The 24631-nt window shown below is 43.7% G+C and overlaps 1 protein-coding gene across 1 annotated transcript in view; it reads left to right on the top strand.

The window, feature by feature from the left end:
- NECAB3 (N-terminal EF-hand calcium binding protein 3) overlaps window positions 1–19331 on the top strand; it is a 159108-nt gene extending 139777 nt beyond the window's left edge. Inside the window, exons 10-13 of the mRNA XM_053250058.1 lie at window positions 1974–2086; window positions 11581–11658; window positions 13268–13359; window positions 15392–19331. Of these exons, the coding sequence (XP_053106033.1) occupies window positions 1974–2086; window positions 11581–11658; window positions 13268–13359; window positions 15392–15420 (312 nt within the window). The 3' untranslated portion in view covers window positions 15421–19331. The remainder of the gene's footprint in view (window positions 1–1973; window positions 2087–11580; window positions 11659–13267; window positions 13360–15391) is intronic.
- The last annotated feature ends 5300 nt before the right edge of the window (window positions 19332–24631 follow it).

Consider the following 24631-nt stretch of genomic DNA (forward strand, 5'->3'; position numbering starts at 1 on the left):
ATAGTGCATCTTGGTTTTTGATAAGTTGCCGAGTTGAGCCACGAGTTTATTTATGCCCCCTGGCCAAGCCTCCCTGTGAGGCCTTGGATGCTATCCCAGCCTGCTCTGCACCGTTGACTGGCAAGCCTTCCCTATATCATCTACTTTGCAGCCTTTGGTCCTGATAGCAAAGAGGGCGGGCTCACCTGGAATGAACTGTATGTTCATAAAGGGTTCAGATATCATGGGTTCAGATATCACGCACACCTCAGGGTGAAAAGCTCTTGATTTGGTAAGCCAACTTCAAATCCTGGTTACACATCTAGGTTTGAGGCCCAGAGTGAACCTCAGGTTCCTGCCTTGGTGTGGATTCAGGCAGTCACAAGCATGTCTTAGTTTGCAACTAGGCTTCATGTTATGTGTGAATCCATCCTACAAGAGGCTTGGGTGATCAGATAGTGTAGATGACAGAACTGCTATGCTTTTGGTTGTTGTGTAAAGAGGGAATTTGAGTGGTGCATCTTTTTATATCATTGTGCTACAAAAAGGTGTGTCTATCAAGGCTCCATCTTCTTACAGCGGCCAAAGGTATAGGGCCTCTGTCTTATGATCAGCCCTAAAAGAGAACCTGCTAGTTCAAGTTAGTGATGGTTGTCATATTTTAGTACTTCACAGAATGATAGCAGCCTACTAGAATTTGGTTATTAAAAATACATTTGTGTAGTTGACATAAATGGAATTGCAAAGAAAATTAAAAGTAAAAGCTATAGCATTAGCCCGCTCTCCCAGCACTGGGCTCTGAATGCTTTTTACCAACATATAAAGATGTGGAAGATCTGATCACAGACCTCAGCCATCTCATCTAGTCTGGTTCTTAGATTGTATACTTCTTGGGACAGGAACCTATCTTGACTATGTTGTTCTACAAAGCAGCATGATGGCACTATTAATTTATAAATACAAACAGAATACATTGGCGGAAATGGAGTAACACTCATATTTATTTATTATCTATTTATTCAGTCTATATACTGCCCTTCCTAAAGTGGCTCAAGGTGGTTTACACTAACATAAAATATATATAACAATTGAAATCAAAAACCAATTAAAAGCAGATTAAAATTACAACTAAATATCATTAAAAGCCAGGCTAAAAAGATGGGTCTTTAAGGCTCTTCTAAAGCCTTAAGGAAGACAATCCTCTAAGGAAGACGATCCTCTTATATGCATGGGGAGTGTGTTCCACAACCTAAGGGTGACAACAGAGAAGGCCCTATCCCAGGTCCCTATCAGATGAACCAGTGGCACCCCTCCAGATGATCTCAATGAGCCGGGAGGCTATGTGTTCACATCTCCATGATTTTGCCAATAGGCACATTTCCTTGTTTCTCCTTGTCCTACCCTTTCCCCACTCCCCATGAGTTCTCATTTGACAACCAATGAGGTAGCATCAGCATGGATACCAACTCTACATTGTCCTAAAGCGGTGTCATCAAACTCTTTTTTCTGGACTGTCATTCTCAGTGTCAGTTGCTGACAACCACAGAACCCTCCAGAGACAGAAAGAGGGCTGCAGCAGATCTGCAAGAAGCCTTTCATGTCTTTCTGCTGAAAGGTTTCTTCGTGCAGGTGCAGAGGGACAGGGGAAGCGATTCTCATGTGTCGCCCCTCCCTCCCAAAGCCCCACCTTCTTGTATAAATATGTCCCTGAGAGCTGTGTGACCCTTCAACACAGGGACACTGAAGGCTTCTTGCAGATCCTCCGTCCATTGCCAGGGGGGTGCGCTGGATGTCAGCCAGTATTTTTGTGTCTCTGGCTTCGGTAAGATTACCAAATTGACCCATGGGTGTTGTTGCAGAGCGTGGTTGGGTGTGTCTTGAAAAAACAAAGCAATTCTTGAGATACCTTCAGGGTCAGAGACATCTACTGACTTTGTATATAGCTTACCAGAACTGGGTTTTTACTCCTTGCTCTCCTGTTCCTCTTTCCGCAGCACATCTTGGTGGCACAGAGACAGATCTCAGTGACAGAAAGTGGACTAGAGGCATTCCGCCAAGCTCTCCAGTCCTACACAGAAATCACAGCTGTACAGAGCAGCTGCCTACAGTAAGTCTTCCAGTGCTTGACTTGTATAGGTTGCTCGGTTGAGAAATGTGTTAAAGCAATTGTGGCTTCTGTTCAACTCTCCATCTTCAATGTGCAAACCTGAACTCATTCTCCCAGCATCTAGAGAGGTATTCTTTACAGCACATAGAGTCTGTATAGTGCTGCTTTGTACTCCAAACCTGACAAACTTCGATGAGCTAATCTGTCCACTAACAGCCCCATAAAGCAGATAAATACTGCACTACAAGAGACAGACTCATTACAGGTAAATGTTATTAACTCTTTTCCTATGCAGCTGGCAAAACAAACAGAAGAAGCCGAGAAAGTGAAGTTGCCCTTTATAATGCTGTGCTCACATGGGCGTGAGTTCAGACTCCCATTCTCCTTCTGATTCCATGCTTATGTTTGCTGTTGGAAAACAAAGTTGGTTTGTTAAGATTTTTAATCAGAACTCATTGAGCTGCATATATAGACATTTTGTACACCTTAGAGGGTTTCTTCTTTCATCGCTTGTCTGTTGGTGCCTCCCTTTTTCTTCAACAACCATGTTTTTCAGTCATATAGGAACATAGGCAGCTGCCATATACTAGACCCTTGTCTATCTAGCTCAATTTTGTCTACACCAGGGATTCTCAACCTTGCGTCCCCAGATGTTGTTGGACTTCATCTCCCATAATCCCCAGCCCCAGTGGTCTTTGGTTGGGGATTATGGGAGTTGAAGTCCAGCAACATCTGGGGACCCAAGTTTGAGAACCCCTGGTCTACACAGACTGGCAGCGGCTTCTCCAAGGTTTAAGGTGGGAATCTCCCTCAGCCCTATCTTGGAGATGCTGCCAGGGAGGGAATTTTGAACTTTCTTCTCTTCCCAGAGTGGCTCCATCCCCTGAGGGGAATATCTTGAAGTGCTCACACATCAAGTCTCCCATTTATATGCAGCCAGGGCAGACCCTGCTTAGCTAAGGGGACAAGTCATGCTTGCTACCACAAGACCAGCTCTCCTGTCTTCTTAGATTGCTAGGCAGTGTTCTATTCAGGCTGGTAACATGATGAATGCTATTTAAATTTACTTTTGGTCACTAGAAGTGTAGTTTTTTGAGCACTCTAGGAGAGGCAACAAAACCAATCCATACTGTGTAAACCTATACACAACCACCTTAATGTGACACTGTGGCCTGGAATTCAAAACAGTCTGCATCTTACACATAATGAGAGAGTCATGAGAACAGGCCCTCAATTCAGAATCAAGAAGAATTCTGTTTGCACTGAGATTGTGTTATGGTTTAATATTTCACTCTCGTGTTATGATGCTCTGTCATATGATTTGTATGATCTATTTATATGATTTGTATGATCTATTTATATGAACTATTCGTGCACACATGTGAAGACATTGCATTGCAATAAGTTATCCATGAAATTTATCCATGAAATTTCCTGAGTGGCCGGTAGGGGTGTGCACAAAACCGTTTTGTCCAGTTCGATTTAAGTCCAAACCAGACTAAAAACTGAGTCAGGCATGTCCAGTTTTGTCCCCACCCCAAACACACCCCCCCACCCCAGCTCAATTTGAGGTGGTTCAGGGGTTCTAAGGTGTGTGTGTGTGTGTGTGTGTGTGTGTGTGTGTGTGTGTGTGTGTGTGTGTGTGTGTAGAGAGAGAGAGAGAGAGGACTCACCACCAGGTCTGGGGGTGCTGCCATGGCCGTGGGGTGGGGGCCTATGACATCTCCCCCTCTCCCCTCTGGCCTTCCCTCACTCTTCTGAAGGCCATTTTGGCCTGTTTTCAGGCTGTTCCAGCCCTTCTCCCAGAGGCAGCAGCCATTTGGAGGCTGCCACACATGTGCCCTGGCCATTTGCATGGCCTGGGTCATAACCCAGCCATGCAAATGGCCAGGGCACATGCATGGCAGCCTCCAAAATGGCCATCACCACCGGAGGAAAGGCTGGAACAGCCCCAAAAAGGGCCAAAATGGCTCTTTGAAGAGCAGGGGTAGGCTGGCGGGTGGAGGGGGAGAGTCAGCCCTGGAATTGGTGGTGAGTCCTAAAAAAATTTTTTTTCACCTTAGAACCCCAGAGATATGTTAAATAAATAATAATAATAAACCCCTGAACTGGCCCAGGGGATTCAGCTTGAGGTCAAGCCGAAGTTGAGGTGAACTGGGCCTGGTTCTATGGTGAATCGGCTTGACCTCAAGCTAGTTCACACAGCCCTAGTGGCTGGACTCAGAATGGTTGGCTGAAATTGTAGGACCCTGAATGGTTGCCTGGAAATCACAGCTGCCCCAGTCGAAGGCAGAATTCATATGTTCAGCACGGGACTGCCACTGAAAACAGTGAAGTGTCAAGTCCCCTCCCGCCCATTCCACATCACACTTGGTACACTTGCATTCGTCATGGCATCATCAGGTTATGTCACCCACAATCCATCTCATTGGCAGCTACTGGTGGTGTGGGAAAATAATACAGGGAAGTGTGCCTAAGCACAAGCTGGAGCAAAACTCAATGAGTGGCTGCCATTTTCAGCAGTGGCACCACATTAAGCACTAGTTCTGCTTCGAAATGGTTGTTGTGTATGGGTCCCACTAAGTGGAATGTGAGGCCAATATGGATTCCTAAAAATAAAGAATATCACTGGGTCAGTTCAGATGATACTATTAAATGTGCAATTAGTATATCTGTGGTTTTTATACAAATGGGAAAACAAATTCAGACAAACAGACCAATGTGGGTAAAGTGAATGATCCTTTCCTGGGCTCTGTTATTTTTACAGTTTGAACTCAATAGTTAGTAAGACAGGAGTGGGGAACACCACAGCAATCTGGGAAATCATCTAATCACATAATGGCGAGTAACACACATTTTATTTTATTTTTTAAAATATCTTTTTATTAATTTTTCAACTAGAATACTTTTTAACTATTTTTCAAATAGAAAAGAAACATGGGGGGGAAAGATCAAAGTAACTTTACAGTTAACATTTCTTAGACATCTCATAATTACATACATCAGTCAGGGCGGGTGGGGGGGTCAGTAGCCCTCTGTTCTCCACCTTCCAAAAAACACACAAACACAAAAAACTGCCCTTGCTAAGAATTGTTAAAAAAAACAAAAAACACACACAGAAATACCACTTTAATTAGCCATCTATTCTAGAAAGAAAAACCAAATCTTGGATGGGGGTGTTGACCCTGTACTAAATTGTAAATTATGAAAGTCTCCCAAATAGAAATAAATGTCCCTCGCCCGACTAAATGCTCTACCTACAGCGGTCCTATTCAGAAGATTTGCAGGCACTTCAAGTGTATCTAGAGTGTGTCCATGTGGATCTGGCCATATTGAAACAACCGCTCATGTCCTGTTGTATTGCGATTATTATAGAGAAGTAAGATATAAATTAATAGCCCCGCTTTTGAATAATTTCCCTGGTCATCAAGATGAATTTTATTTAAATTACTTGCTTACCAATCCAAATTCTGATCTTGTATATATGGTGGCTAAATTTTGCTATATAATATGTCAAATGCAGACTCACATGGTGTAATGAACTTTTATTGCTGTTTTTATCATTTATTTATTTATCTATCTATTTATTTATTTATCTGCTTTTATCTTATTGAACTGATCTATGACCGAAATAAATAAATTGATTGATTGAAATAAATGTTTCATCTGAAGTATTCCATAAGTAAGCAGTAACCTTAGCCATAGAGGCATAGTCCCACAATTTTAATAACCACTCATCTACAGTTGGGATTATTTGTTGTCTTCATTTAGCAACATATAAGATCCTGGCTGCAGTAATCATATACAAAGACAGGTCCATATTCTTGGTAGGAATATAGGATTTAGTCATATTTAATTTTAAAAAACAACCCTCCGGAGAATAAGGAAAATTTATGTTTAACATTTCTTGCATCTTACGGTGAATTTTTTTCCAGAATTGTTGCGCTTTGCTACATGTCCAGCACATATGATAAAATGTCCCCGCATGGCTCTTACACTTCCAACAATCTCCAGAGTAATTACTATCCATATTTGCAATCATCATGGGAGTAATATACTATCGAAAATAGATTTTGTACCAATTTCCCCTTAAAGTGCTATTTGCTGTAAATTTAATGTTCACCTTCCATTGATATTCCCATTGTTGCATATCAATTGTTCTGTTTAAATTTTGCATCCACTTGATCATACAATCTTTTACCTGTTCTGTTTCTGAATCATATTTCAATAGCAACTTCTATAAAAATCCCATTAAATGATTGGTACTTTTAGTAATTAATACTTCGAATTCTGTTAAGTCTCTAAGTTTGCCACCTTGTCTTTGTATTTCTTTCTGCACTATAGTACTAATTTGTAGATATTGAAACCATGAGGGCTCATTGGACCATACCAAAGCAAGAGTCTGGATGAGTTTCGTTTTTCCTGTAGTTAAACTTTGCAAATTGTATGCCTTCTCTCTCCAGTGGGCGAGATTTCTAGAGTTTTCTTCTCCATGAAAAAATATGTTTATGATAGATGCCAAAGGCAATAGCTCCGGACTTATCCAAATCTTGGATGGGGGTGTTGACCCTGTACTAAATTGTAAATTATGAAAGTCTCCCAAATAGAAATAAATGTCCCTCAACCGACTAAATGCTCTACCTACAGCGGTCCTATTCGGAAGATTTGCAGGAACGGCAAGTGTATTACATGTTGTCCCAAACATATAATAAACTACTTCTAATTGTATGGGATTTTATGTCATGTTCCTTCCTTTTTATATTAGTCGATAAATACGTATGTAACCCTTCTGGATGGTTAAACCCTTTCGTAGACATCATTGAACGATATGGTTCTCTGATCCAGTCCGAAATCCATGTCAAGCAACTGGCATGATGATATAATTTCAAATTAGGAACAGCCAATCCTCCCCAGTCTTTTATATCTTGCATGACTCTGAACTTAATTCTTGGTTTTTTATTGGCCCAGATAAAAGAACTTATATTCCTCTGCCACATAGCCAATGTCTTACCCTCAATTTTAATAGGGATCATTTGAAAGAAAAAGCTCATCTTTGGTAAAATATTCAGTTTGACAAATGCTATCCTTCCCAGCCAAGAAAGATTTAATTTTTTCCAACTGGTTTGATCTGCCATAATAAGGCTCCACGATGGTAAATAATTATTCTAGAACAGGTCTTTGTTGTTCACTGTTAAATTAATCTCCAAATATTTAATTGGTTTATCTGTCAGTTGAAATCCAATCTTGTCTTTCAAATATAATAGTTCTGTATCTGACAGGTTCCATGTAAGGATCTGTGTTTTGTTTTTATTAATCTTATATCCTGAAACCATGCTATAATGATTTATATGCTCCATTATTGAGTCCAAAGAGTCCTTTGGTTGAGTTATTGTAAGAACATCAACTGCATAGAATTTTATTTTATGTTCTTGCTCTGCCATTTTAATTCTAGAAACTTTTTGTTCCTGCCGTATCTTTATCGCCAATGGTTCAAGAGCTAGGATAAACAACAATGGTGAAAGGGGACACCCTTGTCTAGTGCCCTTTGTAATAGTGCATTTTTTGGATATCACCCCATTTACTATTATCTTTGCTGATTGTTCCTGATAAATACTTTGAATCCATAAAAGAAAATTCAGACCACAGTTCATTTTTTCTAATAGTTTAAACAAGAAGGGCCAATCAAGATTATAAAAAGCTTTCTCCGCATCCAAGAAAATCATCATTGCTTTACTCTTATTCTTTGAAATATCATACATACATGCATGCATACATACATACATAATATTTATTCGGTCCTTGACCAGCAGCTTTACAAATACAGACATTACAAACATAAACTAAACATTAGAACATGTTTTGCAAAGAATATAACAGTATTTAGCCACAGTTCTAATTTTATCTTCATCACATAAAGAAAATAAAAACCTCAATAAGACATCATCTTCTCTTCCATTAAGATTTATCAGTAGGGGAGAAAGTAGCTTTCCTCTAGCTTCATCATAAAAACTACAATGTAAAAAGGCATGTGCTATTGTTTCAACACAACTCTTATCACAAGGACATACACGGTTCGCCAAAGGAATTCCTGCATATCTGCCAAACAGAACTGCAGACGGAAGAACATCTAACCTGGCCAGCGTCATGGCTCGTCTATATTCAGGAATCATGACTACCTAGAGATAGAGGGCCAAATTAAATCCACTCAGTTGGTCACTCAAAAACGATCTTTTAGATATCTGGGAAATTTCATATTGCAACTCAATATCCATTAGGCGTTGAATAATTTGGATATGAGCTCTGTCATAACCAAGCTCCTGTATGGCCTCTAAAGAGTATCCATAGCAGGCCAGCTTATCAATGGCCTCAGTACGCCATCTAAATTTAAAGGAGTCCTGTTTTATGAAAGCAACCAGACCCTCCTGCAAAAAATAAAATTTTAACCAGTAAAGAATAATGACCATCCATAACCATGTCTGAAGCCTAACCATTCCGACCTCTCTTCTCAGAGCCACCATGGGGGCACATCTAGGAACAGCCAGTACCGCTCTTAAAAATTTAGACTGCAGTGCCTCCAACGGATCAAAATTTTTAACTATGCCCAACTGAGCTCGATAAAAAAGTTGAGGCAAAACCTTTGCCGAGAATAGTTTGACCACAGCCGGAACCTAGGATGCACCCTTAGTATAATAATAAGAGAGTATTGATTTAACTACTGGTTTGGCCTTTAAAATTGCCGAATCGAAGTGAGGTTTACGTGAACAGGAAGAATGAAATAGAACTCCTAAATGCCTAAAGGACTTAACCTGCTCTATCCTATGTGAGCTTATTGACCACTGATGCCCTCTGGGCCGGTTTGCAAAAACCATAACTTTTGTCTTTTGGTAATTGATCTCCAAGTTCTCCTGTGTACAGTATTTATCTAACAAAAGGAGAGCACGCTTTAGGCCAATTGGTGTTAGCGAAAGAATCGCCATATCATCCGCATATAATAAAATGGAAATTTGCCTATTCGCAATCTTAGGAGGATGCGTGGAAGGGGAGGAAATAAAAGAAACTGTAGAATTGATATAAAGGTTAAATAGCGTTGGGGCCAGTATACATCCTTGGCGGACCCCTCTATCTGAGGGGATTGCAGCAGTCAAAGCCCCTTGGAAGTTGTAATGTACCTTTAGAGTAGAACCAGAATATAAAGTAAAAAATAACAAGAGCAGTCTTTTCTCAATACCCAGATCCCAAAGTCTTTTCCAGAGTCTTTCTCGGGGGATAAGGTTGAACGCTGATTTTAAATCAACAAAGGCTGCGAAAAGTCCTCTGTGTGGCTTCACTGAATACTTACCCGACAGTAACTGAAGAACCAGGGCATGATCCAAAGTGGATCTTCCCTCTCTAAAGCCTGCCTGCTCTAGAGCCAGGATATCCCTTTCCTCAAGCCAAACTATTAGCTTTAAGTACAGATGTTTAGCATATATTTTGCTAATTATGCTTAGCAAGCTGATTGGACGATAGTTTTTTTTTAATCACTCCTAAGTCCTTTTTTATAGATTGGGACCACTATAGCTACTTTCCACTCATTTGGTATTAACGCTGTTACATCTATAGCCGTGAAGAGAGAGGAAAGGAGTGGGACCCACCAGGTCATATTTGCTTTAAGAGCCTCTAAAGTGATACTGTCAATTCCAGGGGCTTTCCCAGAAGGGAATGTACTGATCAGCCTCTCCGCCTCTGCATGTGTTACAGGGGCCCACACCGGAGTATCCAAAGTCTGGACTTGCTATTCAAAGTCAGTGCTACCACTGACTTTGATAGCTGGTTTTTGATACAACGTACGAAAGTGGGCTTCCCCGATTTCAACAGAAATACATGCTGGAAGACAAGGTGTTGATTTATTTAATACAGGGGTCACCAATTTCCAAAACCTAATCTGATTTCTCTCCTTAGCCGCCTCTATCAAAAGTTTCCAACCCTCTTTGATTGATTCCTCCTTCTTCCTCTTAATTAGTTGTTTATACTACGCTTTCTTTTTTGCAACCTCCACTCTAGGAAAGCTACCAGGGTCAATAGTAAAGCTTTTAAAAGCTCCCACCAGTTCTTTTTTTGCTGCCCGACATTCTTTGTCATACCATCGCTTGGATGGGAGTCAGGTTGTGTGCATAGACTCCATATTAGAGTTTGACATGGCCAGGAAAATACAATTCACAATATTTTCATAGTAACCAAAGATGTCTTCCATCTGATAGATGGAGGATAATTTTAAAATCTGATGCCGCCATTTAGACATCTCCGCAGAGTGCAGCAAAGCAGAAACGTACAAAGCACTGCTTTTTGTCCACTTTCTACCCGGAACCAAATTTTCAGTATTTCCACTGGCATTTACACAGTCTATATCAGATGTCCGGTCAGTTACCCAAAAGCAACACTCAAGGGGAAAATGATCACTTTCAGGGTGAGGAATCACCCTGAAGAAAACCAAATAGGGTATCATATTACGGGAAATGGCCATATAGTCAATCAACGAAGGATTATTGCTGGTCCAATGAGTAAAATGGGCATTCAATATATATCTCAGATTGTCTTTCATGTATCTCTTCAGTACATATCCTTTCTGATCCGGATGTATTATATCTGATCCAGATGTATCAATTAAAAAAACCTTCAGCCTTCCTGCCAAAATCACTGCAAGAAATTTGTAATCCACATTCAGCAGAGAAATTGGTCTGTACAATTCTGGTCTCGTTGGATCCTTCCCTTCCTTAAGAATAAGAGAAATGAATGCTTCTTGCCAAGAAGAAGGCAACATATGATAATGTAATATTTCATTCATCACTTGGGTCAATGGACTGATTAGTATTTCTTGAAAAGACTTGTAATAAACCACTGAAAATCCATCCGGGCGTGGTGAATTAGGCCTCAGCATCTGTATTACCTCTTTTATTCCTTCCTCGGAGATTGGTTGGTTTATTCAGCAGCTCTTTCTGCCGATAGTAACACACATTTTAAATCCTCCAATATATCTAGATTTTAAATTCTGAGTAGAGAATTTACTCAGAGAATTTACTGGGTAGAGAATTTACCCACCCCCTCGATTTGGATGACCATGTGTATGTGTGTAGATGAATCAAATCATGCTTTGAAAGTATTGTCTGAACTGGCCCACCATGTCCAATGATTCCATTACAACCAAGGTGATGTGGAGTTCAGAGTATTAGATTAAAAAAACTTTATTATCTGCTCTTCCACACTGTGCAATTAAAAATAAAGCCGCATGTTCCTTGAAAAGTGCTGACAGTTCTTTAATACTTATATGAAGACTATTATCTTTTCTATGAGGACAATAACAAAAGCCCATCTATGAGTCACTGAAGTAATTATGGCACAAAAGCCAGGCTGGCTGTGGACACTGGAATCCCACGTACAGTATGTATACTACTCACAACCTGACATGTAGTGATAACATTGGTCTGCATTCCCTGTCTTCTCTTCTTTTCCTGTAGTGTGTCTGCCCACAATCTGACAAATGAAGCTTGTTTCATCCTCTATGAGTTCTGGCAAGATGTGGCTTCCTGGAGAAGGTTGGCAGTCCCTACAATTCATGCAGTATTGATGTAGAGGTTAAGGTTTTAAAATATCAGTTGCTTCCCTGATCCCATTTTGGATCAGGGATTCTCAAGCTTGGGTCCCCAGATATTGTGATGGGAGTGATGAGAGTTGTAGTCCAGCAACATTTGTGGACTCAAGTTTGAGATGCCCTGTTTTAAGTGGCAAGATGTGGGCTGAGTGAATGCAGATCAAGCTTTTCGTCCTCTGAGCTTCACAGGGCAGCCCGATCCTTGTTCAGCATATTTAATGTGCCATCCAGTTTAGCTGTGCCACCACTCAGCACACTCCCCATAGCTTTGGGGTTGGACATTAAATTGGTATTTGAAGACATGATGAAATAATTATGTGATCACTTAGCCAGGTACCAAACTCTAGCCCCATTTAAGCAACACCCATCTCACTCCCTAGCTCCATCATAATTTGAAAAGACCTAGGGGTATTTAAAGACAAGGCAGCTGATGATGAGGGGCTGCTTCTGAGTATGGGAGCCAGGAGTTCTCTGGGAGATGGAACTGGCTGAATGCAGCAAGCCAGGAGGATAACACAGGTGACAAGCTAACCTCCTCCCCTGGCTGTTCCTGAGGCTGACCTTTTTGGGGTGCTCCAGTCATTCTGGAGTTCAAAAAGGACTAGGAGCCCACCTCGTCCCCTGGGAGTCTGACACAGGCTCTGAAGTCCAATATAAAACTCACATAAAAGAATTTGAGATCTGTTGGAAATATTGTGTGTGAACTGCTCGCCGATAACTCACAGGGACTTCAGGGTAAATCTGCCCAATATGTGAACGCCCTGGAGGTGCTTCCCAAGCAGCTCACCCCTTAGTAGCTCCTCTTCACCCTCTTTGGAACCCTCTTTGGAACATTCCTTCCGGACTGACATCCAGTAATCAAACGGTCACAACCAGTTGGGGGACTTTGGGGGCATATTCACACCACCCTCTGAACATGTACTAGCCCCAGCAAGAGCCTGTCCCTTTTGGCTCCCAGCCGATGGGACATATGCAATTATGTGTGGGGTTAATCTTCCAGGACTCACTGAGAAGCAGCAAAAAGGATCCATCCAACCCTGTGCTAAAAGCTGGATCCTATACATAGTGGTAGGACCACATAGCCATCTTCTCAGCTGGGAGTGACTGGGAATTTCTGTGCAGATATTCTGTGTGGATATTTTTTCAGATACCCTCACAGGTATATAGCAATCTGCCTTACACCAAGTCTGGTCCCTATAGCTTAATATAGTCTACTCTGTCTGGCAGCAGCTATCCAAGGTTTCAGGCACGTGTCTGAAACCTCTCCCAACCTTACCTCATGATGCAAATGCTTTACTACTGAGCTATGGCTCCATCATGCAATGAAGTGGTTGTGAAAATAGGCTGTAAGTTCATGGTAAGGAAGACTCATTCAGAGTTTATTGGGTGGATGAAATCAGGACCAAATTTTGATACTTTTCATGACATCTTTACTATGCAAAGTCTCGGAAGGACCCATAAAAGATGAGGTTCACCAGGGACTACCTCTTATTGGTCTTTGAATCACTGAATGCCTGAGGCATAAATATATAACTCTCCCTGTTGTTTTGCAGCTACATGCAATCGAATCACAGTAAGAAGTTCCAACAAGCCATCATTGACTTACTGGACTCTGCAGAACATTTGACCACCATGCTGTTTCCAGGTGGGGTACTTTTCTGTACAAAAGAGCACAGAACACTATGTCAGAAACCGGTGGTAGTGTGTATGTTCTGATCTAAATTTGTTGAGAGTGTTAGAACTAACTTGCATTCAACCTGATTTATTGTGTATTTATTCAGAAGTACATCTCTGTGGCTGACATCCAAACTAACCAAGCACTCATCCTCTCATCCACTCTCTTAGGGAAGAGAGTTGGTCTTGTGGTAGCAAACATGACTTGTCCCCTTAGCTAAGCTGGGTCTGCCCTGGTTGCATATGAAAGGGAGACTAGAAGTGTGAGCACTGTAAGATATTCCCTTCAGGGGATGGAGCCGCTCTGGGAAGAGCATCTAGGTTCCAAGTTCCCTCTCTGGAATCTCCAAGATAGGGCTGAGAGAGACTCCTGCCTGCAACCTTGGAGAAGCCACTGCCAGTCTGTGTAGACAATACTGAGCAAGATGGACCTATGGTCTGACTCACTATATGGCAGCTTCCTATGTTCCTATGCAGTGATGCTGCACACGTATTGTAGGGAGAGTGATTTTTGTCAGTCTCCTTTTCACTCTGTAGCCAACTGTGACTCCCAAAAATTTGTCACTGAGGGTCATGCAGCCCTTACATTTGCAACTTGCATACTGTGCAGTGCCATGCCAACCCAAAAGTAAGGCACGTGCAATGTTTCTAAATTACTCCCAAGTCTATCGCTGCTACTGCTGAATGTGGAGAACCTCCGTGGCTCCTAAGGATTGTGTCACTGCTGTAGTGAACCTGCTCTCATTGGGAATGATGGGAGCAGTGTTACTACAGCAGTGACACAGTCCTCACAGTCCTTAGGAGCCACAGAGGATCTCCACATTTGCTAGCAGCGGTGACAGGCTTGAGAGTAATTCAGAACGACTCCTAAAAATACACACACGTGCACACCCTGTCCTGGGTCTTGAGTCAGCAGGGCACTGCACAATGTGTTAAGTCTGTATTTTCAGCAGTCACAGCTGACTACAGAGGGAAGGGGTGATCGACAAAAATCGCCCCTCTCCCATAATTTGGGCATTCACTGTATGTGTTCTTTGTTAGTCTAGATGTTGGCCACACTGAGTTCAGTGGGTCTGACTGCCAAGAGGATGTGCATAAAATTACAGCCTAAGTTTAATTTAAAAAGGAAATAAGACTCAAGCAGGGAGGATTTGCTAAGGTCTACAAGGAGCTCCAAATGAGGAAGGCAGAATGTAAGGGAAGTATATGATATATTCTTTGCTCTTGTTATCACAACATTTCTACAGGCTGAAGTAGTTAGTAGGGCTTTTAGCTTGTAATCAGTGCCAAGCCCCAAGACATGTGTTTTGTTTTGTTTTGTTTTGTTTTGTTTTGTTTTGTTTTGTTTATTTAACATATTTTTATACTGCCCCAAACTTAAGTCTCTGGGCAATTAGGGTTCTGAAGATAACGGGGAGGCAGCAACCCTGCTGAAGCTAAGCAGACCGGTTAGTGCCTGGAAGGGAGCAGGGGTGCAGACAGAGGGGGAATCTGAGGAGCAACTCCTCACTTAAAAAGTTGGCGGTGAGGGGGAGAGGAAATACACTTTTGGGAGAAAATGCTTTGGGTATGGAAGATCTGGGCTTGGTGGTGGTGGGGAGTTCAGTAAAACTGCGGTGGGGGCTCCTCAAATGCTTGGAGGTCTGCACCCCTGGAAGGGACATCTCCTGGGAACCTTATGTATGCCACTTTCAGTTCATGGTGAAATAGACATAATAATAAAATGAAAGCTCTTTGAGATCAAATTGCTGAAACAACTGGTTGGTATATCCAGTGTCACAAACATTAATACAACCAGGAATACTTCTGTCATTTGCCTTATTCTTCCCTTCTTTTTGTCCTCTCCCTAACTCAGATTCCCCAAATTGTTCCTGATCTCCATGGGGAAAATGTCATCCTATTGCCCATAGTCTGGAACTTATATTTAAGAGCATATTTTAGAATAAACGGTAATTCCTTTTGTCTGCCTGAGTACTGTGAACATCTTGCATTTGTTTTCTCAGCTTCCTGGTGGATCATGAACAATAACTGACCTCCCCATGGTGTTCCCTCAAGGCAACCAGCATGCAGATGGATAAAACATTACCCTTCAAAGACAGCCTTCTTTCCTGGGTTTCCCAAATCCCAACCCCTTCAATGTTGCTTTTCTTCTCTATATTCATGTGGAATGCTTTGATCTTCCTTTCTTCTGCTGCCATATGAGTGGGACAGCACTTCTGAATGTACTTTGCCATCCTTCCTGAACATTAGCCACGTCCTCGAACCATCTCAACATAGGACTTTCATCCAGAACAATGGCATAATCTTGCTAGCCTTTCTGGCTATGAGATCAGGCTGTCATTGGAGCATTTTACCTGGAGATCCAAAAGTGGCCCGGCCATCCAGTGTAGTGTGATGGCACACAGGGAGCATAATTCGCATGGCTTGTTGTGGAGATGTGAGGTTGAAGTTGTAACTCTGAGATAAAGGACCAAGTTGGGAGCTATATATAGTCATCCTACATGATCTGGATATGAACTCATGAGAAGGCGGGGTGTTTTTCAGGTAGTTATGATTTGGCTCCCCCCTGCTCTGTAATAGCTCAGGTCATGGCTGGGCGCTTGGGGAATTTCTGGAAGGGTAAATTGAGGGTAATGAGCGTACCCAAAGAGGGCAAAATGAAAAGATGCCGCATTCTCTAATAAGGATCAGCTCTCTGTATTCAGAGGCATCAATGATATTCAGTTCATGTTAATCAGTATCCCTCTTCCTATCCCAAATCCACCTAATAGGTTAATGTGACCCTCTGAGTATCACTTCCTGTTAATTTACTGAAGCATGAGTATCAGCAGCATGTTCTTTACTAACCAGCAGAAGGGAAGGGAAGTCCAGCTCCCTGGTGCTAAAGGTGAAATGTCTGAGGGGCAAACTCAGAAAATGGATTGACATCAGGGCCAGAGTGGACAAAATGGACACTTGTCTATCTGTAGTATTACAGACCACAGTCAACAATGGGCAAAGACAATTTTACCCTTCTGTGCTCTTTGCTTCAGGATGGGTGTTATGTGGAGAATCTCACTTGATTCACTTGGAGCTACCTAGAGCACCTTCCTTATGAGGTGAGTCTACACCAGCGGCTTTTTAGTTTAGGAAAAATATGACTGCAGGAAGATATGATAGAGGTCTATAAAGTCATGCATGGTGTGGAGAAAGTAGATAGAGATAATTTTTTCTCCCTCTCACAGAACACTATAACCAGGGGTCATCCCATGAAATTGATTACCAGGAAATTTAGGACCATCAAACAGAAGTACTTTTTCACTTAACGGGTAATCAACTTGTGGAATTCTCTGCCACAAGTTGTGGTGACAGCCAACAACCTGGATGGCTTTAAGAGGGGTTTGGATAACTTCATGGAGGAGAGGTCTATCAACGGCTACTAGTCGGAGGGCTATAGGCCACCTCCAGCCTCAAAGGCAGGATGCCTCTGAGTACCAGTTGCAGGGGAGTAACAGCAGGAGAGAGGGCATGCCCTCAACCCATGCCTGTAGGCTTCCAGTGGCCAGTGTGTGAAGCAGTATGCTGGACTAGATGGGCCTCTGATACAGCAGGACTGTCCTTATGTTCACTTCATGGCTCAGAGGGGATTGGAACTGAGGTTCCCTCAGTTCAATTCTAACACTCTGGCCAGACTGAGGAAATGGTCTGAAAGTGATATAATGATGCTTGCGTGGTGCATAATTACCTCAGCACACACCCAAATCCCAGATAAGGGACAGAGGGCTAGTTTGGATGATACCATCTCTGCTCAACATGATTAGGAAGGAGAAGCACCAAGAGACACAGAGTACCCATTGAGATGTCCTCTATGGATGTCCCAGTGCCCTCCCGGTACATCCCTTTATTGCATGCAGCGGGCTGTTCGTCTGAATGGCCCTTCTGCACACACTCCAGATATTTGGAGCACCCTCTTAAAAATAACTTTCCAAAATATATTTGGAGTTCTCAGTGCATCCCATTCCTAATTGCGTGGGCAGGGACACTATCATCAGAACTGGCTGTCTAGTACCTACTATGCACCATTGGCTCTGCTTCTGGGCTTCATGCAGGACAAACCTGTGCATGTCTACCCAGAAATAAGTCCCACTGAGTTCAATAGAACTTACTCCAAGTAACTGTGCACAGGATACTACTACTACAACTACTATGGATATACTACCGCAGCTATATAGTAGTAGTATACAGTGTATGCAGCTATACAGTGTTAAGACCTGCAAGAAGGTTGGTTGTGACCATTCATGGCCAGCTGTGGAGCACAAAGCTGGTCTTGGACACTGGGCAGTTATCCTAAGTGCTGAAGCTGGAGATTGATTCCTCCAGGTAGTAAGCATCAACATGTATCTTCCAGCACCACAGGATGCGATGTCAGGATCTACTTACAATTCCTTTCCCAGCTCATTAAATTTCCATTGAAAAGGGTCATCTACTCATTTCTTACTACATTTTTATCCTGCCCATGCCTTTCTTCTAAGGAAGTCAGGGCAGCACATGCTGTTCTCCTTGGCTGTCCTATTTTCTCTTCACAATAGCCCTGTGAGGTAGGTTAGACTGAGAGAAAGTGATTGTCTCAGAATCACCCAGTGAACTTCACAGCTGAGTGAATATTTGAGCCCAAGTTCCCTTAGTAGAGTGCCAGTTTAGCACTCTAACCACTATACCCCACTGATGGACTAAACTAGATTGTCCTCTCTGCAGCCTGCCCAGTCTCCCAAGCCCCTGCTTACCAGACTTCTCTTCCTGGGTTTTGTACACTAGATATGCAGAGAGATTCAGGTGCAGAATTCAGCTGTGAATTGGCCCATTTGCATGTTTGAAATTCAGAGGTGATTTTCATCTTCTGCATGACCCTTGGGGATATATTTCGAGCAGTGAACAGGGCTGTTACTAGAGAGGGTAGAGAAACAAAATGCACTTCCTCATCCCTTTCTGTCCACACTGAGCTGCAAGCCACACCTCACGCACAGCTAGTTTACTGGCTCCTTGTGAGGAAAGGAGCTCTTGTTCGGCCCTTGTAAGGTTGTGCTGTATGTCAGCCTCAATACATCTAAACTGGTTTAATAGTTATTTCCTTTCACAGAGAAACCTGGGGACTGTAGTTCTGATGGAAGGGGTAAGGGTCTCTGACAGCATTCTTGGCCTCTTGACCAAATTGTAGTTCCCAGGATCTTTTGGGATGGAATGGACACCTAGTCATTGTAGTTAAGTGGGTATAATGCTAGCATAAGTTTGAAGTGCAGACATGCCCATACTGACTGACGTACTGCCACCACGTTACGTGTGTGATGGAACGTAATGTTTGTGCATCAAACAACAAATTGTGCAGCAAACAACAAATTGTGCAAACGAAGGTGTGTATCACTGCAGCACTGTGGCATAATCCTGCACAATTTTTGCCGTTGTTCTTACACAACTTTGCTCTTACACACCTGTGAAAACATTACATCCCACTGTGTACGTAACATTGTGCAGTATGTCAGACACTCTCTTGTTGCTGTGTCTATAGATGGCTGACCTTTGTCAACATGCAGTCCAGAAAGACTTTTTCTGTTACAAATAAAAGCAGCCTTTTAAGAAGAGATAGAAAATTGCATGCTTTATTAGAACAAGGAGTTAAATTATCTGATGTGGGGCAGTTTGATGCTTTTGCATTCTGCATAATATTTTAAATATTGTGAATATTCCCCTCCCTAAAAAAAGCAGAAGAAAGAAACTGTTAAATTTCAACAAAGGGAAAACAAAAAGTCAGCCCAAGGAGAGAATAGCAGCTTTGTTAATTTTTCAAAAGCCTGGTTATTTAGTATTTTTTTTAATGTGTATGCAAGGCTCCGTCTGTATTCAATAATCAAAATATGGCTGTGTCCTCCAGTTTCCTTGTCTCTTAATAAACAATTCCACATTGCTGCACTGCACTAGTTAGATTTTAATCTGTCTCCTCTGATTAATTTTCATAAATGTCTTTGTGTGAATAATAGACGCTAAAGAGAGCGCAGGTTTCCTAACGGAACCCCTTAAGAGTAACACTTTGGCCTCATTTGTAATCAGAGTTGGGCTTTGCACATTCATGGATGTTCATTTCCTTTTAACAGCATCACTTTAAAATGTGTGGCTTATTTGAAAATTTAGGGGAAGAGCATAGCTGCTGTCCACAGAGGATGGAATTTAAGAGAGGAATTCAGTAAGAGGAGTTATTTTCATTATCGTGTGTGTGTGTGCTCCATTTTCTATTTGCCTGAACTTTTTTAATTCCATAGTGCTTTCATTCATTTTACAGTAGTTTTCTCCTTTTATTTTCGTATTTTTAGCAATAGCAATAGCACTTACATTTATATACCGCTTTTATAGCCGGAGCTCTCTAAGCAGTTTACAATGATTTAGCATATTGCCCCCAACATTCTGGGTACTCATTTTACCGACCTCAGAAGGATGGAAGGCTGAGTCAATGCGAGGCCCTAGAGGCCAGCGGAGGGAGGGGGACCTTTGCAGACCACCCCCCCATGGCCTTTAGGAAGCCCCCTGAAGGGGCTACAGGTAATTTTTTTGAAAAAATAATATAAGTCACTGTACACATATTCAGATTGGCAGCGGACCGGGTCTCACGATCTGTGAGACCCAGTTTTGGGAAGTGAGTGGGAAGAGCAGGCTAAGCCGAGCGGGGAGGGCGCCCTGGGCGGCCAGATCGGCCACCCACACGATGCCCGGCCCCGAGACAGAGTCGGCGGGGGCTGGGGAGCTCAGGGGCCGCACAGCCCCCAGAAGCCCCAGTATGCCCTGTGCGAGCGCACAGGGCATAATGGGGAGACCCCCGAGCGGGGAGGCTGCTTTTAAGCCTCCCAGCTGGGGGTCTACTCACAAGTAGCCACGGTGCGGAGCTGCGCTGCGGCTACTCAAGAGCAGATAGGCCGGGTTTGCGGAGCACTCACTCCACAAACCCGGGCTAAGGGGTGGGCTACAGGAGCGGGTTAGCCGTTCCAGAAACACCAGGCTCGGCTGCGAGCCTGGTGGTTCTTACAATCACAAAAATCAGACTAGGATTTTCCTAGCCTGATTTTTGTGATCGTAAGAATAGCCCCAATGTGTAAAGAGAATCAGGGCTTGTGAATACTGAGCTGAAGCTTATGAGCTAGGATTGTATTCATTTGCTCTTACTTTGCTTCTTGTGATAAGTGAGTTAAATGTGATGTCTTAATAATATTAATGATGAGTTTGTCTTTGAATCAGTGTGAAATCCTTAGTATTAAGGCCCACTGGGAGTTTCTTGCTCTCTTTCTCTCATTTTAACTGACTTTCTGAAATACTAGAATATATTCCAAGCAGTGAAACAGTTTACTCTGCATATCCTTTAATTATTTTCAGAGTATCTGGGAAAAGTCAAATTCTCCATTTTGTAATAGTGATGCTACAATGCATAGTAGAGAATTAGACAGGCACTTCTGTTTAGTTTTCCAAGTACACACCATAGTCTTTGGGTATTTCATGAGCCCCAGCATACTGAAATTTGTAGTTTCCCAGCACTTTTTGGTCTGGCTACGTCCAATGCTAAATAGTTTTTGAAATATTAAAAGATTAATGAGCTTGACTTGTATTTTTGAGCTGATATTATGGTAAAGTTATCTGAAAGATGGGTGTCAGATGTTTGGACAGGGGGAGCAATTTCAGTGCTTGCCCTAGGCACTATTTCCCCTAGATACGCCACTGACAGATCTCTAAATAAAGAAACTCCTGTTCCCGCACTATAGTGCAAATGATGTGCAAAAGGTGGCTGTATTCAGACAATGTAAGGATTTGCCAGTGACATCACAGAAATATGTCCCCTCCATTGCCACTACAGCACCATCCTCCTGCAGACTTACGGATTACGCTTCAGCCACATTTGATCAATTGTTCTACAACTTGTTAACACTTTTGTTCGCAGTGAACCCTCATCTGAGAGCTATCGTTTCAGAAGGTGTAATGTCTGTTTTGTGTCCTAGTTCCAAGGCAGGCAGAAAAATCAATAGCTGTTAAGTTAACATCAATCACCTGTCTCCTTGGACGTGGCTTGTTATGCTAGCATGCATTTGTATACAACCATTCTTCACGGCAGCTGCAGTGAATCCTGAGTCACCTTGATTTCTTGGGCCTGTAATAAACCATTCACAGAGACAAGGACGGACTGCCCAGCAACCACAGTTTTGGTACCTGCATCCATGGAGAGGAGAGGGAGGAGAGCTGGTCTTGTGGTAGCAAGCATGAATTGTCCCCTTTGCTAAGCAGGGTCTGCCCTCAGAGGCGTAACTAGGGGAAACGGCGCCCAGGGCAAGCACTGAAAGTGTGGTGTACTACATACTTAGGTTTCTCCTCACAACAGCCCTGTGAAGTAGGATAGGCTGAGAAGTTAGGCTGAGAGAGAGACTGGCCCAGAGCCACCCAGTATGAGAAAATTCTAAAAATAGTTCTAAACAAGATATATGCAAAAATAAATCTATCTAAGTAGCTTTCATGCATCAGACCCCAATTCTTCCCTTTCTGCATTATAGTCATCAGAATCTGGGCTACAGATTGCAAACTGTGGAAGCTGAACTTTCCATTTAGAGCACACTAGGTTAAAAAGATCCTGTTTTATGTAGCTGTTTTCTGACATTCTTTGCTGGGGAACACGAGCGGGGGGGGGGGGGGAGAAGAAAATAATGCAAAAGAAAAGGGGGAAGGGGTCGCCAGACAGATCCGTTTTCTCCCCAGCCTTGTTTTGTTGTCTCTGATTGGATTCACACAGTGGATTTAATCAGCTCCTTTTTTGACTAGAGGGGAATCAAACGGCGGAGAAGGTGGGGGAGAGGGCAGAGGCACACCCGACTAGCAGGCAGAGCTTGAAGGCTTAGCAGTTTCATTGGCAGAGACAGCAACAACAAGCTTAAAAAAACCAAAAAAAACCCTCTTCACGTTTGCAGAGAAGTAAAAGGGGCGCGGGCACAACTCAAGAAAGAGGGGGGCAATCATCTTTCTCAGTCAGTAGTACAGCTTTCTCCTAGGTGGACAGGATGCGGGGCTTCTGCAGCAGTTTCCCCCACCAAAAGGTTTTCCACACTCCGTCTCAGACCGCCTTTCCTTTCCATCCTGACCACAAAATGACACCACCACCCCAGCAAAGGCTGGAGGAGACATGGGCAGAGCAGGGAATCATGCGGACTTGCGGAGACACAGCGGGCAGCTTCCCTTGTGGGCGAGTGCTTTGGGATCTCGCGCGGAAGCCTTTTCGCTTATGTGATCCCCTCACGCCCCAGATTTTGGTAAAATTACTTTTCTTTGTTCTCTTTTCTTTTTTTAAACACCCCTTCAGCCTATAATGGTGGGTCTTTGGCCTGAGGCATAGCGCGCCTCGCTCCGCAGGGTTTCCCTCATTCGCGACATCAAGAGGCTCACTCACCCTCACAGCACTCTACAGCAGCAAAAAAACTTCAAACAGCGCGCACTTAACTTTCCATACCGCCGCCACTTGCTAATGCATGCTGAGAGATGAGGTGCGCACAACCCCGCCCGCCTCTCGCAAGAAGGTCTCTCTTTCTCGCGATAGCCATCAACTTGCCGCCTACAAGCTCGCCAAACGGATCTGGCCTGGGCCAGATCCGTTTGGTGAGCTTGGAGGCCAGGATGCACACTGGCAAGCAGAGCGCAGCTCCTGGGGTCCCGATCCCAGCGGGCCGAATCTCCTGCTGCGTGCTTCAGAAACGCGAGCGGGGTGCCTCGGCTTTTTCTCCTGCATTGAACACCGACGAGGCATGACTGGAAAGCCCTGCGCCGCGATCCATCCTGGCGGGTGGCGGAGGGACTAGGAGGGCACGATAAGCCCTAGCTAGCGTCTTCTCTGCCCCAAGGCCAAGGCCCAGCAGCTGGCGGTGAGCTGCGCGTGCCTGGCCCCGGCACATTTACCCAGGAGTAAACTGCACTGAATGCAAGCATGCACTCCCGCGTAAACCTGCGGGGCTCCCCCTGCCTGCCCGGCTGCGCGCCTGTTAAGATGCTTCCTGAGACCGGCTTTGGGGGACGAGGGGGGGGGGTCCCACCACCCGCCGCGGGGTTTGCTGGGTTTCTCTGTCCATCCACGCAAGCCCTTCTTCTGCTCGCCCTCCGGCAGGAGAAGCTTCACGGGTCTCTTGTGAACAGATCCCGGGATCTGAAAGGTCTATCCTGAGGCGAAAGAGAACGCAAGAGAAGGCTGATATCGGAAGTCTCCCTGGCTCAAGGAGGAGGAAGACTCGCTGGAGGCGTAGCCGCTGGCCACTCTTTGGCCCCGCCCCGCAAGCCGAGGCAGCAAGCAAACTTTAGGTGCCCACGCCGTGGCGCTGGGCGCCGGAGCCGAGCAATGGGGGTGGGGGGCGGTGCCGGGACCGGGACCGGGGGAGGGGGCACCACACGCACTGCTCTTTGCGCCACGGACTGCTGCTGCAGCTCAAAAAAAAATTTTTTTTTGAAATTTTTGGGGAAAGGGCCAAGGCAGGGGATCGGTGGGGGCACTTTTTGGCACCCCCTACCAAGTGGTGCCCAGGGCACGTGCCCTGCCTGCCCCCCTATCGTTACGCCCCTGTCTGCCCTGGAATGGGAGACTACATGTGTGAGAACTGTAAGATTTTACCCTTCGGGGATGAGGCTACTCTGGGAAGAGCATCTGAGGTTCCAAGGTCCCTCCCTGGCATCTCCAAGATTGGGCTGAGAGAGACTCCTGCCTGCAACCTTGGAGAAGCCCCTGCCTGTTTGTGCAGACAATACTGAGCTGGATGGACCAAAGGTCTGACTTGGTATAAAGCAGCTTCCTATGTTCCTATCCATTTTTTCTCTCCAGCATTTGGTTTCTCAGCAGAACAAAATAATCTCTCTCCTCGCTTTTGCAAGGGAAATGAAAACATGCTACATTTCCATTTGTGAAACTGCAGCTACAGACCCATCTGTTTTTATAAACTGACAGTGACCTAAAGAAAGAGAGCATCTGTGATTTCTCAAGAAGTGATTTTTTATGTTAATAGAAAAAAGGAGGGGGTGCACATGAAAGCTCAGATTTTGCTTCACTCCTTCAAATCATAATTTTGCACATATAGCAGAAATAACCTGTTTTGCGCCAGTATTCATGGCATTTTAGACTGTTAAGCAGGATTTTCTTTTTCAGTAGCCCTTATTTCACCATTTTCAGAGCTAGATTGCCCAATGAAAATTAAATACTCTTGCTTTTACTT

Source organism: Hemicordylus capensis, chromosome 4 (assembly GCF_027244095.1).
Source record: "Hemicordylus capensis ecotype Gifberg chromosome 4, rHemCap1.1.pri, whole genome shotgun sequence".
NCBI lineage: Eukaryota > Metazoa > Chordata > Lepidosauria > Squamata > Cordylidae > Hemicordylus > Hemicordylus capensis.